Source organism: Eptatretus burgeri, chromosome 2, assembly GCF_056783735.1.
Source record: "Eptatretus burgeri isolate ZD-2024b chromosome 2, Ebu_testis_v1, whole genome shotgun sequence".
In the NCBI taxonomy this organism is placed as follows: Eukaryota; Metazoa; Chordata; class Myxini; order Myxiniformes; family Myxinidae; genus Eptatretus; species Eptatretus burgeri.
The window spans coordinates 961,474-979,639 of NC_140962.1; the positions used below are offsets into that span (position 1 = coordinate 961,474).

At 40.1% G+C, this 18,166-nt stretch overlaps 1 protein-coding gene across 2 annotated transcripts in view; it reads right to left on the bottom strand.

The window, feature by feature from the left end:
• Nucleotides 1-1,282: 1,282 nt before the first annotated feature.
• Nucleotides 1,283-18,166, bottom strand: part of LOC147031249 (transmembrane protein 255B-like) — a 215,454-nt gene continuing 198,570 nt past the window's right edge. The window contains exons 8-9 of one of the 2 annotated variants that reach the window (XM_085860361.1): nucleotides 6,280-6,390; nucleotides 1,283-5,219 (exon numbers count right to left, since the gene is read on the bottom strand). In XM_085860361.1, the coding sequence (XP_085716487.1) occupies nucleotides 5,055-5,219; nucleotides 6,280-6,390 (276 nt within the window). In that variant the 3' untranslated portion in view covers nucleotides 1,283-5,054. The remainder of the gene's footprint in view (nucleotides 5,220-6,279; nucleotides 6,391-18,166) is intronic. The other variant, XM_085860367.1, reaches the window with a different exon arrangement.

Below are 18,166 nucleotides of genomic sequence, written 5' to 3' on the forward strand. Positions count from 1 at the left end.
TTCTTTGATCAGTGTGTCATTAGTGGAGCTTTCTGCAGATGTGGTGTTATCAACCAGATCCTCTGCCAGATCTTCTTCCAAAATAGTTGGAAAATAAACTACACCGCTCATCTGATGGTAGGCTGGTGCCAGAAAGATGACCTGGTGTTATGATTTCTGCACCAGTCGCCTTTTCTTCAGGTACCATGTGCGATATGGAGCATCAACGCCTTCCACTTGCTTAATTGTTCGTATGAAGAGCTTGTTGAGTTTGAATAATCTAAGAATCTCCATTTTACGTAGTAGCTGTATTCTTATTATGTCATCACAGAATTTTTTATGTACATCCATGTATCCTATCCCGATTAGTGTCAATGGCTGGTCAGGCTTTCTCATAAATTTTATCTACTTTTTGTAGCACTCGTGGTGGTACTGTAACGCAAGAGCAACCAAATACTCATCGTCAATTCATGAAAGCAGAATGGGGTCTTTGTTTTTTTTTTTTACTGAGCTGCTTGTAGAAATTGACCTCGATGAATATGTTCACATTTAATGAACCTTACCAGTGACTTTCTGGAAATGTGATCTTGTTTATACTTGTTGGAATGGCATAGTGCACGTTCATCTGGAAACGTGCCGTCTGTTCCAAGTTCTTGCACCATTCATTCCTTCAGACAGAAGCACTCGTTTACTGTGGAGCTCTCTGGTGCTTGTTTTCTGGTTCCCATGTAAATATCGATCGCTCCTTTATCTGGAATCAGTGGCATCATTCAACAAGAAAGAGCAATTAGAGATTGCACACCCTTGACAGGACATGTCGTGTGGTGTATTTTGTGTGCTGGTGTGTTACGTAATTAATAAGTTCCAATAACTAATAAGAACGTAATTAATAGACGTACTCGCACTACAATTGTATCGATGTATTAGATATACTCCTTTTGACTTGATCCACCGCACATTTATTTCATTACGAGGAAAAAAAAAACAAACAAACATGTCGACGCATTCATTAGAGGCATGCATTCGGGCCTTGGCCACCTTCGCTACATGTCGTCAGTGACAAACACGGCGCAATCATGACAATGGAAACCCGGACGATTCTATTTTTTTCCAACTCCCTCCTTTAAGCCTAGACAGGCAAACCTGTTTATTTTCCCGCATATTTTGAAAATGCTTCACGACAAAGATACAGGAGAGACGACATGACTGAATGATCACCTGAGGATTGCATGAAGATTTTCAAGTGAACGCTGCACACCGCGATGAGAGCGACACAGCAACATGGGAAACAATGACCAATTGTAATACAGCTACATTGAGAGGCAGAATAGGGACGTGATTAAAAGTAAGTATTATCATTTTAAAAGTTGATCTTGAATTTATCCTGCACATTCACAAGTCCCAGGTATGACTTTCCCATCACTGTTACAAAGCACCCAAACAAGACATTTTCTCTCCCTCAAGGATGTCTGCCTGGTACATCTGGCATTTCATAAATATAGCTGCCACAAGCTTTGTGTATTTTCACATTGTGAATACGTCCTTTAAGCCTACTCACGGCAGTGATGGTCGAAGATTGGGGTAGCGTGTGCCGTTCGCAGTTATTCGAGCCTTGCACCGGTCCACATCGTCAGGAGTCTGCAGTACTGGGCAGCTGTGAGATCTCAGCCCTGTGGGTGAGCTGAGAAAGTTCTCCAACTCTTTCGTTGTGCAGAGCAGACCTCATTCTCTCAGGAACTGTTCCAAGACTTATTTTACCGAACAATCGTTATCTTGCACGCACAATTTATTTTAGGGTGACCTGATGGCCACTGTCACTTGGGGGTTTCTGCGCATGCGCACAAAGCATTCTGGGACAGATTGTGTCATTTCGAAAGTTCTGTATGATCCACACACACAGGCAAATGTCATTTAGAATAATGTAAATCAAATGGTGCAATACTGGGCCTTGTCAAACATCACTCAGTTGAATCCAAGTGGAAGCATTTCAGTTTAATGGAGCCAAATGCCATACAATGGAATGCGAGTTGAAAGCTGTTTCGCCTAATGTATCCATGATATTCAGCCAGACATTATTTGTCTTATCGGATTCAAATTAATGCGACTGATTGATTACTATGCTTCCTCACATTTCAAAGGGACTGCACTATGAATTGAAAATATTTTCAGGTTTTCCTAACAGCAACTTTGAAGTTCTTGCACTTAATACTTAAAACATGTAACATCTAAGAGCAACCACACCTTAAAAATGGGATTTGTAGATTTTACATTTAAATAACGAAATAACTAACAAATAAATAAAGTTTGTAGAAAGATAAAAGGTATATAAATAAATTAATCATTCAAGGTGGTATGTTGGCAGCGGTGATGGTAAAGTGTATATAAATAAATAAATAACCCAAAGTTGTGTGTTGGTTGTGGAGAGGGTACAGTGTATATTAATAAACAAATAACCCAAAGTTGTGTGTTGGTTGTGGAGAGGGTAAAGTGTATATAAATAAATAAATAACCCAAAGTTGTGTGTTGGTAGTGGAGAGGGTAAAGTGTATATAAATAAATAAATAATCCAAAGTTGTGTGTTGGTTGTGGAGAGGGTAAAGTGTATATAAATAAATAAATAACCCAAAGTTGTGTGTTGGTTGTGGAGAGGGTAAAGTGTATATAAATAAATAAATAAATAAATAACCCAAAGTTGTGTGTTGGTTGTGGAGAGGGTAAAGTGTATATAAATGGTGGTTGCCAAAAGCATGTACTGTATAATCCTTCACTATTTTCTCATTAGCATATACAATCAGTAAGTTTAACTTTTTTTTTTAAATCCCCAAAATTTAAAAATGAAAGTGTGTCACGTGATGTTTTGCTCCAATTCCAAGATCACTCAATGTGTCTCACACTCAGATTATATTGCATTCATGTGCTGAATATGAAAGAAATCCAGTCATTTTCGAGTCGAGGCTCCAGACAGACGGATTGACACCACCAAAAATATAAGGCCCCAGCGGGGCTGACGCCCTGTTGAGGGATGACACATTTAAGGCTTTCTTCATCATCATTGGAGTTGTGTTGAAGGATAAGGAATGATGTATGTGAGATGTAGTGCAGGCTGCGGTTCTATGATCGGTGTGGATTTTAAAGTAATCTTTTAGGAGCTGATCATGTGGTGTACATGGATGGGAGTGCTGAGTTAATTGGTCGGTTGAGTAAATGTGAATCTCTTTTGTAGTATTTGTTACTTTCACGACGATTCGTTCTTTTATTACCTTCGCCAGAGGAGAGGGTATTGCATTCGGGTCCGTGTGTTTGTCCACACAGAACGTGATTATGTGTATGAATTCCATTTGAACCTTAAGAACGCCAAGACCCTTTAAACCCTAAGACCCTTTAAACCCCAAGACCCATTAAGACCATGAAGATGCAAAAGATCCAGAGGACCCAAAATGTCCCTGACACCCTTTAGACCCCAAAGACTCTTTACACACATAAGGCCTTTTAAGACCATTTTAACCCCGAAGACCTTATAGACACCGTTACACCATTGATAACTATTAGACCTCTAAGACCCATTAGATCAGTGAACTTCACTATTTTTAAGGGGGGGGGGACCACTTTTGCCAATACAACATCGGTGTGAGAGCTGCCACACCACCTGCAGGACTCCATAATGGCTGCTATTAGACCTCACCTCCACATACTCTTCTTCATTGTGATCAACTACTGGTCTGTAACCATATCCTGATGTAGTTGTGTTCTTTTATTGTTCATGTTGGAGCACTCACTTGAAACCATTGGGTCAATTTGACAGCATTTATGGCGAATTATGATGGTGTGTTTTCACATTTATGTATTATCAGATGTACATCATAGGTCGCAATTTACGCCACCAGGGGCCGCCAGTGGGTTGCGGGCCGTGCAATGAAGAACAGGGCTTTAGATCCTCTTAGACCTTTTAGCACCCCAAAGACCATTAGACTCCTTTCTACCCTTTAAACTTTCACACCTTTCAGACCTTTTAATACCCTGTAGACCCCTTTGACATTTAGACCCGTTTTAGACATGTTAAGATCCTTTCGAGTTTAGACCCCTTCAGACAATTCCAACCCTTTAGACCTTAAATTACACTCTTTCAACTCCTTGACCCTTTTGACCTTTACAAGGAGACCATTTAGACCTTTCAATTAGTACATCTTTCCATTTATTTACCACACAAAACAAACCCTGGCAGTTTGCAATCTGATTGCTCTTTCGTGCTATTGTTTTGTTTGCTCTATTTGTCATGTTAGTGTCATTGCTTCATATAACTTGGATTTCTGAGTTTGAGATGTGCATTTCATTGGTTATGTGCGTTTGTCACTTTTCAATTAATGACAAAATGAGATGAGGAAGATCAATTACTACACGCAAGGTTATTTAATAAGGATTGGTATGGGTATGATTTTAGGTGATGTTTCTTTAATCAGGATGTCTTGAGGAGAAGTGAGGGGGGACTACTGAGTATGGAAGCTTTTGTGAGTTGAATCCATGAAAGGTAGGTTGCAGGAAGAGGAAGGTCTTTCTGGTATTTCAGTGCTAGTCTTTGATTGTGTCCATTGTTGGTTCTTCATGTGCGTACCTGTGCATGTATAAAGGAAAATGTGGTTGAGGTTATAAAGATGCTAACTGTTCCTTGTTACCTGTGCATTTTTCAACTGATGACTCGGGCAGTGAGGCCTGATTGTGCAGGTGTGACTTGTTCTTAAATATACTTATATATGGTCCTGTATGTTATTTATAAGAATGTCATTTAAATGGCATTCTCATAATCACAAATGCTGCTTCTTAAACTTTCCTTCCAGTAGGTAATCCTGATTCATCTATTTAAGCCCCGTATTTAATTTAGTGTTTTGTTGTGACTTCCCCTCCGATCTCTGCACGATAATCCCATAATTACTATATTCTTCAACTCCATTTTGCATTCAACCCATCACTTAATCCCCATTTTTACATCACTTCCTCATCTTTACCTCTTTATTGTCAAACTCTTCAGATCCTTCCCACATGTATTGGCTACATGTCATCGACATTTCATTCCTGAGTTGCTAGGGGACATATGGAGGGGGTTTTTCAGCACCAGAAGCTGGAGAAAGAGAGCTTAGATAGAGGGGTGGTGCATTGGGAATGATTGTGGTGATTGAATCCGAGTTAAAAGAGGGATTAGATGAAGGACACCCTGGGAGAGGTGAAGTTATGAATGGGCCAGAAGTCTGTGGTGATGAAACACAGAGGAAAGAGTGGGACAATTGGAAAAGGGAAAAGGTGGTGAGAAGGAAGAGACAAAATTAAATTAGATGTAAATACATAAGTCGTTCAGGTCAATGTACAAGTATGCGAAATCTACTTTAAAAAATAGATTTTTCTCTACTTACAATCCTTTTGATCAATGAAAACATCAATGATTATTCTTTATCAAACATTGGATGTGGCTTTGTCCTTGATGTTTCAACAACAGCTCAAATGTGTCATATCTTCAATGAAGTACTGCTGATTGTTGTCAAGTATCTCACAGGAGAGTTTGAATTCTCCACTTTAAGTTGTGTGCGAATATATTAGGGCTGTTAGTAGTTTCCTCTGATGTAACAAAATGTTTATCTTCATTCCACCATGAAAACCTACATATATGTAAATAACATAATAAGCATACAGCTATCAGCTGCTAACCAGGTTGTATTTTAGCGGGAAGGATAAGCATGCCACCGATTCACAAAAAGTCTCGAACATGGGTCACAAACACTCAAGTGCACGCAGCCTTGCTTTCGCAAACCCTGTATTCCTTCTATTCCTGCCAGGAAGTGATAACATCACATTATGACTTAACTCATCAGAATGGTGGCTTTTCATTCGACCTCAAAGAAAAGAATTCGCTGGGGGACAGGGTAAATTGTTGGGCAAATGACACAAGCATGGTTGCCTGACCTTCAAATGCATGGTACAAACAGATTTCATGGCATTGAAACAGAGGCAAATTTGTCATAGTAAGCCCCCTATCATGGCACAATCTCCTGATGGATACGCATCATTCCAAGAAGGTGCAACGTTTTAAAGGTTATCACATAATAAATTTGAAAGAAGTTGTCAAATAAAATAAAAAATTCCCAAAATCTCATCAAGTCTTCTTTTACCACAGTCTTTCCTATAGCAATAATGTTTCCCTTTTGCTGCCTTAGTCCCAACCCCCTCCTCCCCCACCATGTAAACCCCTTCCTTCGAGTCCCTCATCCCTCCACTTCTGCAATTTATACTTTAAATTATTCTGCATTAACATACTTGACTGTCAATGGCAGGGTAGGATGTCGAGCAGAAGCTTGTGAAAGTGACCAGCTGTTGAGGCTGAGGTACTGCAAATGAATTATCAGGAGGCCGACTTCGAAGAGTTTGCTGAAGCAGGAAAATGAGGTGATATGCGGTAGTAGAGGAGGGAGGAAGAAGTAAAGAGAGCGAGAGTTAGATTAAAGCAAAAGACAGAAAATCAATGCAGATATTCCATATTATATGAAAATGTTAGTGTCAGTTTTTGTTTGCAAAATTTCCAATATATCATGTGCATTTCTTCCTCTCGTCATCAGGAACACCATTTGAATACCTATGCATATTAATACAAGCAACACAAGGAATATTTTAAGGAAGCATGAGTGAAACTAACAAGGTTTGGTTTAATGCATTGTCTTAATTGCCTTAAAAATAATTATGATGGTTTTATGAAACACTTTATCCTTGTAGATAAATTAGGAATTCTCAGTTTACTCTCCCTTATGCCTTCAATTGAGGCATAGATTTTGTTTTTGAAGAATTTGTAATAACTTTGTCATTTCAAGTTGAGGAATAAATCTTGTTGTTGAAGAAAGTAACAACTTATCTTCAGACTTCAAGTCTGTTTTCACCAGGTCAAAACAATGGCAAACAAACAGTAAATTTATTCACAATTAATTAATAAAATAGTTCAGCCTTGTTGACTATAAAGATATGACATCTAAAATTGGTCAAAGTTATATTTAACATTTAATTTGAAATCAAGATAAACTCGGCCCTCGATTTTATGGGACAATTTAAAAGGAGTTGGGAGTGGATTTGCACGACTGCTGCCCTTTCACTTATTCCCCAGTGCCATTCCTGGTGCTCTCTGATCCACGGCCTTTTGGGGGCAATGCCACCATTGAGCTCCAGTGGATTGTGCATCCAGAAGTAGAGGAGTTTTGCAGTTGTTGGTACTTAATTTTAGCTATTATAGAAACACAAAAATATTAAAAGATACCTTGAATTTCAAAACTCATTCAGGAATAAATTTATTACTACCTCTGCCACGAAAGGTGGATGGAGGTTATGTTTTTCACCCCTGTCTGTTTGTCATTTTGGTACTTGTGAAAATCAAAGGTTTTTCAAGAATATTGGTTGGTCTTGTGCTTTATTCTGTCTGTCTGTTTGTTTGTATGTTTGTATGTTTCTCGCCAAAAGGTCACAATTTTAAATCAATCTTCACCACATGGTAGATTCATCATATGATTCATCATAAGCAATAAGCCTATTGTTTTTAAGGTCAAAAGGTCAACAAATTTGTCAAATATCTGAAATCGTCAATTTTCATCTGATTGACTAGAAATTTAGAAAGAAAATTTAATGTCAGGTCAGGCCAGATGAGATCTGTGACCTGCTACAGGTATCATGTAAACCTGTACTCACCTGTTCCATGGTCAGGTTGTCGGTGATGAAACCGTCTCCCCCACCAGGTTTTTTTGGTGAGGAGGGTGTTTGGATATGGACACCCAGCAGGATTAAAAACAAAACCGGTGAAAGGGCAGATGAGCTCCTTGTGAGCCAACGGCCATCCATATCTAGTGCCCAACTGTGTCTGCGGACATCCTCCTGCAGCTGGGTTACTTCTTATTAGGAGGTTGGTGGCAGGATTTGCACTCCGGTCACCGTAAAACCCTTCATTCCACAAAACACAAAAACGCAAAAAAAAAAAATCTGAAAACGCACTCCGTGGGAGTACCTCCTGTGCAGCTTCCCTTCAAAAGGCAGCTCACCAGATGACAGGATTGGAGCAAAGCCTTCGGGACCCCCAATCTTTGCTGACAGGAGGGAAACCACGGGGTAATATTCCTGGGTCAGATTGCGGGAGAGTGTGTCGGAGTGGTGCTGAGGTGTCGTCCACCAGACGGCGGTCTCCTTGGGTTAACCTGAGGCGGTCCCTTCGGGTGGGTGCCTGGAATGTCCTATCCTTGAGAGGATGATCCCCTGTCTCTGTTATCATCTGAGCTCAAACGTTTTGACATCGGTATTGCAGCACTCTCTGAGGTTCGGAGACTGGATTGCGGTGATTTCATGGTGGGTGGTTACACCTACTATTGGTCTGGTCGCTCTGATGGTTTCCATGCCCAAGGAGTTGCTGTAACTGTGTCCAATAAGCTGACCCCAATGATAATTGAGGTAACACGGGTCAACGAGCGTATTATGAGATTAAGGATTCGTCACTCCATGGGTGTCATTTCCCTGGTCTCTGTTTATGCTCCAACTGAGGCGAGTGATCTCACCGTGAAGGACGCATTCTACGCCACGCTCGAGTCTGTTGTTGATCAGTGCCCCAGACGAGGTACACTTCTAGTCTTGGGGGATTTCAATGCATTGACTGGAACTGGTGGGGATGGTTATAAGATGTGTGTTGGTCCCCATGTGTCGGGAACTATTGGGAACCACAATAGCACTAAGTTATTTGATTTTGCAAGAAGTCATGGACTGAGGGTGGCTGGTTCATGGTTTCAGTGCCCACAAGCTCATCGCTGGACTTGGTATTCCAATGGTGGTGGTGTGGCAAATGAGATTGACCATGTCCTCGTTGATGGTCACTGGAGGATGATCCAGAACTGCAGGGTCTACCGGAGTGCTCAGTTCCTCAATACTGACCACAGGCTTGTTGTAGCAACTCTAAAGCTGCACCTTAAATCCAGGAGAATGGTACCATCCCAGCCGAGGCTGGATGTTGGCAAGCTCAAGGACGAGAGGGTATCTGAGGAGTTTGCAAACAAGGTGAGTGGATATTTGGGGGGTCCTGAAGAGTTGTGGAGTGCCTTCAAGTCCACCGTCCTTGATCTTGTTGGTGGATGTCTTGGAACTCACCGAAGGGTAAAGAAGAATTTTGTCTCTCAAGGGACACTGGATACCATTGACCAGAGTCACAGGGCCAGGCTGAATGGCAAACCTGAGCTGTTCAGGGAGCTGAGGCGTAAAATTGTACGTGCACCAAGGGTGGGGGGGGGGGAAGGAGGCCTATGTGCAAGGAATATGTGAGGGGGTAGAGCGTCACCTGTGGTCAAGTGATTCTCATCCTGCTTACAGGGGAATGCGTGCATTGCGTTCATCCAAGCCCATCCCTCGGTGTACTGCAGTTAGAGCAGAGGGTGGAAGGCTCTTCACAGAGGAGTCCGAAGTGAGGGCTTGCTGGGCCGGTTACTTTGAGTGGTTGTACCAGGCTGATTCACCAGCTGTCAAGTTAGACGTCAAGGGTGTTACAATCCCTATTTCTGACCCTCCAATCAACTGTGATTCTCCTTCATTTGTGGAAGCACACGCTGCGGTAAAACGGTTGAAATGGGTAAAGCTCCAGGGATCTGTGGCATCCATGCTGAACTTCTCAAGGCTGGTGGAAATGCTGCACTCATGTCGTTGCATGCAGTTCTGTGCTCTGTCTGGAACACAGGCATCATCCCAACTGACTGGAAGAGGGGCCCTGTTGTAACTCTCTGGAAAGGGAAGGGTGATCGCCAAGACTGCAACAACTACCGACGGGTGACTCTGCTCTCAGTGCAGGGCAAGGTCTTTGCTCGGATCATTCTTGATAGGGTTCACTAACATCTGCTTGAGCAGCAGCGCCCAGAGCAGTCAGGCTTTACACCAAAGAGGTCAATGATTGATCGTATCCTTGCTCTTCAGGTCCTCACTGAATGCAGATGAGAGTTTCGGCAGGGGCTGCTTGCAGCCTATGTTGATCTCTGTAAAGCGTTCGATTCAGTGAATCAGGATGCCCTCTGGAGGATTCTTGGTCTTCGTGGAGTGCCACCAAAACTGATTGATCTGATGTCTGAACTCTACTCTGGTACTGAGAGTGCTGTGAGATGTGGTGGTACCATCTCTGACTTATTTCCAGTTGTTACTGGAGTTTGTCAGGGGTGTGTACTGGTCCCCACACTTTTCAGCACTTGTATGGACTGGATTCTGGGGAGGATGTCGGAGAGATCAAGCTGCGGTGCATCGTTTGGGAATGTCAAGATCTCTGACCTTGATTTCGCAGATGATGCAGTCATCTTTGCGGAGACTTTCGATATCCTTTTGGGGGCCCTCGAGGTGCTGAATGAGGAGTCGGAGCCGCTGGGATTACGGGTTTCCTGGGTCAATACTAAGATCCAGGCTTCCAATGACATCTTGGATGCTGTTGTCCTGTCTGTGCCTGCTTGTGGTGAGGATGTTAAGGTCGTGGAAAGATTCACTTCCCTTGGCAGTGATATTCATGTCTCTGCTGGCTGAGTCAGAGGTCAAGAGATGTCTGGGTCGAGAGTAGAGGATAAATGGGGTTTCTATGGCAGCCATTCAAATGAATGAGGAAAAAGGGAAAAGCTCTCTGAATCAAGCCCCAAAAACCAAAATAGGAGACCCATTTCCTCCCCTCCCATACAAATGAATGGGGAAACCTTTCTGACTCAAGCCCCAAAAGGCCAAAATAGGAGACTGATCTCCGCCCCATTGAGCAAATGTAAAATTGAGACTTACTGATTAAAGCACTTCAACTTTCTTTTTATATTTTCATTCCATTCAAAGAGTGAGCCAATGAATATTTGTTCATGTTCTACTTTCAGTAATAACTTCATTTTCCTATTACATTCACCACCATCGAGTATATTCACAAAGATTATTTTATAACTTAGTTCTTGGTTTATGTGTCTTTGTTGAGCATAAATAAAATGATAAACTTCTCTCAATGCTCTTGTTTGACCACCTCCTGAGCCACATATCATTTTGAGATTGTAGGAAATTGTTTTTCCATTGTTCAATTGATAACCATCAAAGTTCTCAGTCCATTCAAGGATATATATATATTTTTTTTTCTTTACATCCTCCAACTTATTTGTAATTAAATTTATCCGCTTATTTGTTTTATCTACTTTTACCCCGCTTATTTCTTCAATAAGACTTATTTAATATTTCTCCCATTCCTTATGTTTTCCATTTTAATACCAAGGCTGATTACATATCCACTCTTTGGTTTGGTTATTGCTTGGTTCTATCATTTATAAATCAGTAAAAAGATGCCCCTTAACACATACTTATAACCATAAGGGATACTCTTGATTCCATTCTCTAAAAAAAAATAATATATATATATATATATATATATATATATATATATATATATATATATATATATATATATTATCATCAGAAGCTCCAAATGCTTTCTTATTTATCTCTTCTGTATATAATTGATCTTTATAACTTCTTATTGTATTCATTTTTCTGTATTCTTCCTTCTTTAAGGTTAAACAGTTGTAATAATGTTTAAAGTTTATTTCTCCTTGATTATATTTTTCTTTATTCCCTTTAGCTTCTTATCACACCTTTCAATGTTATTATTATCAATATACGTAAAAGCATAAGACTTTGATCTCAAACCCACAAATTCACTCATGACCTTTCCACCCAACTCATCCTTAAAACTTACCAATAACCTTTTTATTCTTTAATGAAAACAACATACTATCAGACTTATAATTACTTGTATCATATGTATCAATATTATCAATCATATCCTCATACACATCACTTGTCTCAATTTCTAAAATAAAACTATCTGTATCCATATATAACAATGACACATTATCCTTATACTTTAATTTTAAATTATTATAGTAATAGTCATACATGAATGACTTTGACAAGTCAAGAATTGATGTTCCTATATAAATAGGTTTATCCATTTCAATATTCTCTTTTTTCAAATGAATAGCACAAAAGTTCTCTGAAAACACCTCCGCTCGTTTAAAACTTGGTCTATTAATTAACTTTGAAGCCTGTTTCCAAGATGTAGAAAGTCTTATGTTTTGTCGATTCCTAACATTTTCCATAGCCTTTCCAAATACAGCATTATTCATTAATTTATAAAAGTCCTTCTCAAAATCTGTTTTTGCTTCTGTTCTCCTTTTTGTATTAAAATCAATACATTTATTTAACCAATGACTGTTTAAATTTCAAAATTCGATGAATTTTTCTCACTCTCAACCCCGCAGATAAATATTGTCTCAAGTTCCTTTGATGTAAAACATAACTTTCTTTATCATTTAATGTTGTAAGTAGTTTTTCTGGAGATTTACCTTTTATATCACATGACTGTTGATAATCACTTAACCATTCTTTTCTTGGACTTTCTTTATCAGGGGCATACGGTAGGTCTTTATGTTTGTTATGAAGTTCTTCTGGATATTTTAAATCTACCTCAAAATAATATCCAACTTCAGCTTCATCCAATTCTTTTTGAGAAGAGACAACAATGTCTTGTAAAACTTTTTCATAATGTTTTTCTTTAACCCATTTAAGTTTTCCATAAGGTAAAGATTGAGACAAAGCCCACCCATACAAATTGTTAGCATCATAATACATCAGGTAAGAGTTGTCCTCATTCTTATTATAATCAGGAAGATATTTGTTATTTGCTTAAGCATATCTCTTGGAACATACTTGAGATATTCCTTCTCTATCATTAAAAGCATATCTATATCACTGATTAATTCCAAATTTTGTTTTGTCATTTTTAGCTCGCCTGTTCGAAGAACAGAGAGCTATAGCGATACCCCCGACGTGAGCGTCAGCGTCAGCGTGAGCGTGAAAATGTTAAATTTTTTGATGCAAGCTATTTTTAACCTCCGCCATCAAAGATTGGAGGTTACTGTTTTCACCCCTTTGTTTGTTTGTGAACAGTATTACGGAAAAACTCCTCGACAGATTTCGACGAAACTTGGTGGGGGGGGGGGGGTTAGGTATGGTCCAAGGATCATGCCATTAGATTTTGGACTTGGTCCCCCCCCCCCCAAAAAAAATTGTTAGAGAATTTTTTTTTTGCATTTCTACATGTTTTGTGATTTCCAACCCCCCCCCAAAATAAATTGTGAGAGAATTTTTTTTTGCATTTCTACATGTTTTGTGATTTCCAACCCCCCCCCAAAATAAATTGTGAGAGAATTTTTTTTTGCATTTCTACATGTTTTAAGTGATTTCCAACCCCCCCAAAAAAAAATTGTTAGAGAAAAAAAATTTTTTGCAACTTTTTTTTTCAACAAAATTTCGATTTCTTTTTTTTGCATTTCTACATGTTTTAAGTGATTAGGATTTCGATGAAACTTGGTGGGGGGGAGTTAGGTATGGTCCAAGGATCATGCCATTAGATTTTGGACTTGGTCCCCCCCCCAAAAAAAATTGTGAGAGAAATTTTTTTTTTGCATTTCTACATGTTTTAAGTGATTTCCAACCCCCCCAAAAATTGTTAGAGAAAAAAAAATTTTTGCAACTTTTTTTTTTCAACAAAATTTTGATTTCTTTTTTTTGCATTTCTACATGTTTTAAGTGATTATGATTTCGACGAAACTTGGTGGGGGGGGGAGTTAGGTATGGTCCAAGGATCATGCCATTATATTTTGGAATTTGATCCCCCCCCCAAAAAAAATTGTTCGAGAAAAAAAATGTTTTTTTTTGCATTTCTACATGTTTTAAGTGATTTCCAACCCCCCCCCAAAAAAATTGATAAAATCTTTTTTTTTGCATTTCTACATGTTTTAAGTGATTTCTAATCCCCCCCTAAAAAAAATTGTTGGAGAAAAAAAAAATTTTTTGCAACTTTTTTTTGAACAAAATTTCGATTTCTTTTTTAGTGATGTGATTTCTTTTTTTCTAACCCTTACAGTGATTTCTTTTTTTCTTTTTCAGTGATTTCTTTTTTTCTAACCCTAACAGCATTTTTACATGTTTTAAGTGATTTCCAACCCCCCACCCCAAAAAAAAATGTTGGAGAAAAGAACTATAACTCTCAGCACTGTTGACATAAGGTTCACTTGAGTGACCCAGCAGTATTGGCGGTGGAGGTTTTGCACTCTCCCGAGTGCTCCCCCTCTAGTTTCCTTTCTAATGTTTTTATCTACCACACTTTTTTATATGCCCGATATATATATATCGGGGCGTATTATGATACTGGTCGTCCATCCGTCTGTCTGTCCGTCCGTTCCTGTCCGCACTCTAACTCCCAAAGTTTTCAACTTTCACGTTTCATATTTGGTACATAGGTACAGACTGTGGAGACGGTGTGTAGCGACATATGTTCGTCATCTAAAGTGGTTGCCATGGCAACCATGATGCTGTTTTCCACGTAGTAGCACAATTCTGTATATACCTTCTTGTTACGGCATATATTGTGCTCACTTGCGCTCTTGTTACTGATTACAATATACAAATACATATATTGCTTTATAATTATACTTAACTGCAATGCTTTATAAAAAAAATATTAATTATTAGACTCGTCTTTTAAAAACGATAAATGTATAAACAGGCGAGCATTGGGTGGCTTTGACACCAACTCTGGTTAACATAGCACTCCAAGCCAAACCCGGGGCTGTGTAATAGTGAACGGGGTCTAATCCATAAGAATTTTTATTTTGACACTGTTCTAAAAGTTTCAAAAACATCAGCCAAGAACAATACATCAGTTTTAAGATACAAATCATAATATTCTCCAAGATTCTTTCTATTAAACTTCTCCCAAACCTTTTTAGCTTGTGTATAATCTATATAGGAAATATGAGTTTGATTTAACTTACCATAGAAACTTTCCCTTGAAGGAAGTTGTGTTTCTTTAAACTTCTCAAATGAATCCATACAGTCATACGGATATATTCCCTTTTGTGATAAGAGATCAATCTCTTCTTGATTTGAGAAATATGATTGAAGATTTGGTAAGTTTTTAATATTTGATACCAAGTTCGACAATGGACTTGACATAAACTTGTATGTGCCAAGAAATCTGATATGGGTTATGGGGGATGTATGAATAGTTTTTGTGAATGAGAGATGTATTTTTGATCTGTGTTAGGAATGGCAGAAATATCTCCAGATGTCTTTGAAAGTTTATTTATAAATAGATGTGTGTGTCATAGTGAGCATTGTGAAGAAAGACAGGAATAAAGTTTGGGGGCTTGTAAATAAGATGACAACGGGAATGAGCTGGACCTCTATATTTACCAGTGAGATGACAGTGATCCCTAACCTTGACCTCTCCCTCAATTTTCTCCTCACAAATATGACGGATACTGTTCTTTCTAAATTCCTTTTTCTTTTCCTTTTTGTGAATGACATTGGTTTATAGGTTTTAACCATTATTTCTCTGAGTCTTACAGTCTTTTTCCAATCATCTTACAAACCCCTCTGAGGCATCTTCTCCTCTATAAAGTTCTAACTTCTTGTATTCATCACCAACAGATGATTTGATATAATAACAGAAACCACAAGCAGTACGTTTTTGATATTTATTTGTGTATGATTTATTTGGATTTGGAGAAACAGTATCAATCATTTCAAGGATACTATCAAAATCAGCATACATCACAAACAGATGTTTCATAGATTTGTTAAAATCTTTGAATGATATGTTTGAACCTGCTTTTGGGAAATTGATTACGGTTGATTTATGATTACTACAATATTTCGAATGTTGATTTAATCGTTCTTTCGTGTGAAAGGAGTTGAGACATCTCTTACAAGGATATGTTTTACATTTTCTCTTATATAGTTCTTCCTCTTCTTTCGGCTGCTCCCGTTAGGGGTCGCCACAGCGGATCAACTGTCTCCATTTCGCTCTATCCTCCACATCTTCCATTGACACTCCAACCATCCGCATGTCCGCCTTCACCGCATCCATGAACCTCTTCTTTGGCCTTCCTCTTCTCCTCCTGCCTGACGGCTCCATCTTCAGCATCCTTCTCCCGATATACTCCGCTTCCCTCCTGTGCACATGTCCAAACCATCTCAATCTCACCTCTCTCACTTTGTCTCCAAACCGTCCTACCTGCGCTGTCCCTCTAATATACTCATTCCTTATCCTGTCCATCCTCGTCACTCCCAACGAGAATGGCAGCATCTTTAACTCTGACACCTCCAGCTCCGCTTCCTGTCTTTGTTAGCGCCACCGCCTCCAAACCATACAACATAGCTGGTCTCACTACCGTCTTATATACTTTCCCCTTAACTCTTGTAGTTAGCCTTCTGTCACAAATCACTCCTGCATCTCTTCTCTACCCACCCCATCCTGCCTGCACTCTCTTTTTCAATTCTCTCCCACACTCTCTGTTACTTTGGACAGTTTATCCCAAGTATTTAAACCCATCCACCTTCCCCACCTCAACTCCTTGCAACCGCACCATACCACCACCCTCCCTCTCATTTACGCACATGTACTCCGTCTTACTCCTACTATCATTCCCCTTCTCTCCAGTGCGTACCTCCACCTCTCAAGGCTCGCCTCAGCCTGCTCCCTACTCTCCCTACAGATCATGATGTCATCCGCGAACATCATAGTCCATGGAGACTCCAGTCTGATCTCGTCCGTCAACCTGTCCATCACCATTGCAAACAGGAAAGGGCTCAGAGTCGATCTTTGGTGCAATCCCATTTTTACCTTAAACTGGTCCATCATTCCTACCGCACACCTCACCGCTGTCCCACTGTCCTCATACATATCCTGCACAATTCTAGCATACTTTGCCACCACTCCTGACTTCCTCATACAATGCCACAACTCCTCTCTTGGCACCCTATCATAAGCTTTCTCTAAATCCACAAACACACAATGTAACTCCTTCTGGCCTTCCCTATACTTCTCCATCAACATTCTTAAAGCAAACATCACGCCAGTGGTGCTCTTTCCTAGCATAAACCCATATTGCTGCTCACAAATCGTCACCTCTCTTCACAACCTCGCTTCCACTACTCTTTCCCACACCTTCATAGTGTGGCTTAACACCTTTATCCCTCTGTAATTTCCACAGCTCTGCACATCACCCTTGTTCTTGAAAATCGGAACCAGTGCACTTAATTTCCACTCCTCCAGCATCCTCTCACTTTCCAAGATTTTATGAAACAATCTGGTTAACAACCCCACTGCCATCTCTCCTAAGCACTTCCATGCCTCCACTGGTATGTCATCTGGGCCAACCGCCTTTCCACTTTTCATTCTCTTCATAGCAGTCCTCACTTCATCCTTACTGATCCACCCCACTTCCTGATTCACTATCTCCACCTCTTCCAACCTTCTCTCTCTCTCATTTTCTTCATGCATCAGCTCCTCAAAGTACTCCATCCACCTTCTCAACACACTCTCCTCGCTCGTCAGCACATTCACATTTACGTCCTTTATCACCCGAACCTGCAGCACATCCTTCCCAGCTCGGTCCCTCTGTCTTGCCAATTGGTATAAATCCTTTTCCCCTTCTTTTGTATCCAACTTCTCATACAGCTCGTCATATGCCTTTTTCTTAGCCTTTGCCGCCTCTCTTTGCCTTTCGCCGCCACTCCTTGTACTCCTGCCTACTTTCTTCATCTCTCTGACTATCCCACTTCGTTTTCGCAAACCCCTTCTTCCTTATACTCTTCTGTACTTCCTCATTACACCACCAAGTTTGCTTATCTTCCTTCCTCTGTCCAGATGTCACACCAAGTACCTTCCTAGCTATCTCCCACACCACTTCTGCTGTAGTTGCCCAATCATCCCACCCATCTTTACCACCATCCAACACCTGTCTCGCCTCCTCCCTAAATTCCACGCAACAGTCTTCCTCCTTCAGGTTCCACCATCTGGTCCTTGGTTCAGCCCTCACTCTCTTCCTCAACCTCACCTCCAAAATCATCCGACAGACCACCAATCGATGCTGTCAAGCTACACTCTCTCCTGCCACCACCTTACAGTCTCTAATCTCTTTCAGGTTGCATCTCCTGCTTAAGATGTAATCCACCTGTGTGCACTGTCCTCCACTCTTGTACGTCACCCTGTGTTCCTCCTTCTTGAAATACGTATTTACCACTGCTATTTCCATTCTTTTTGCAAACTCTACCACCACTTGCCCTTCCA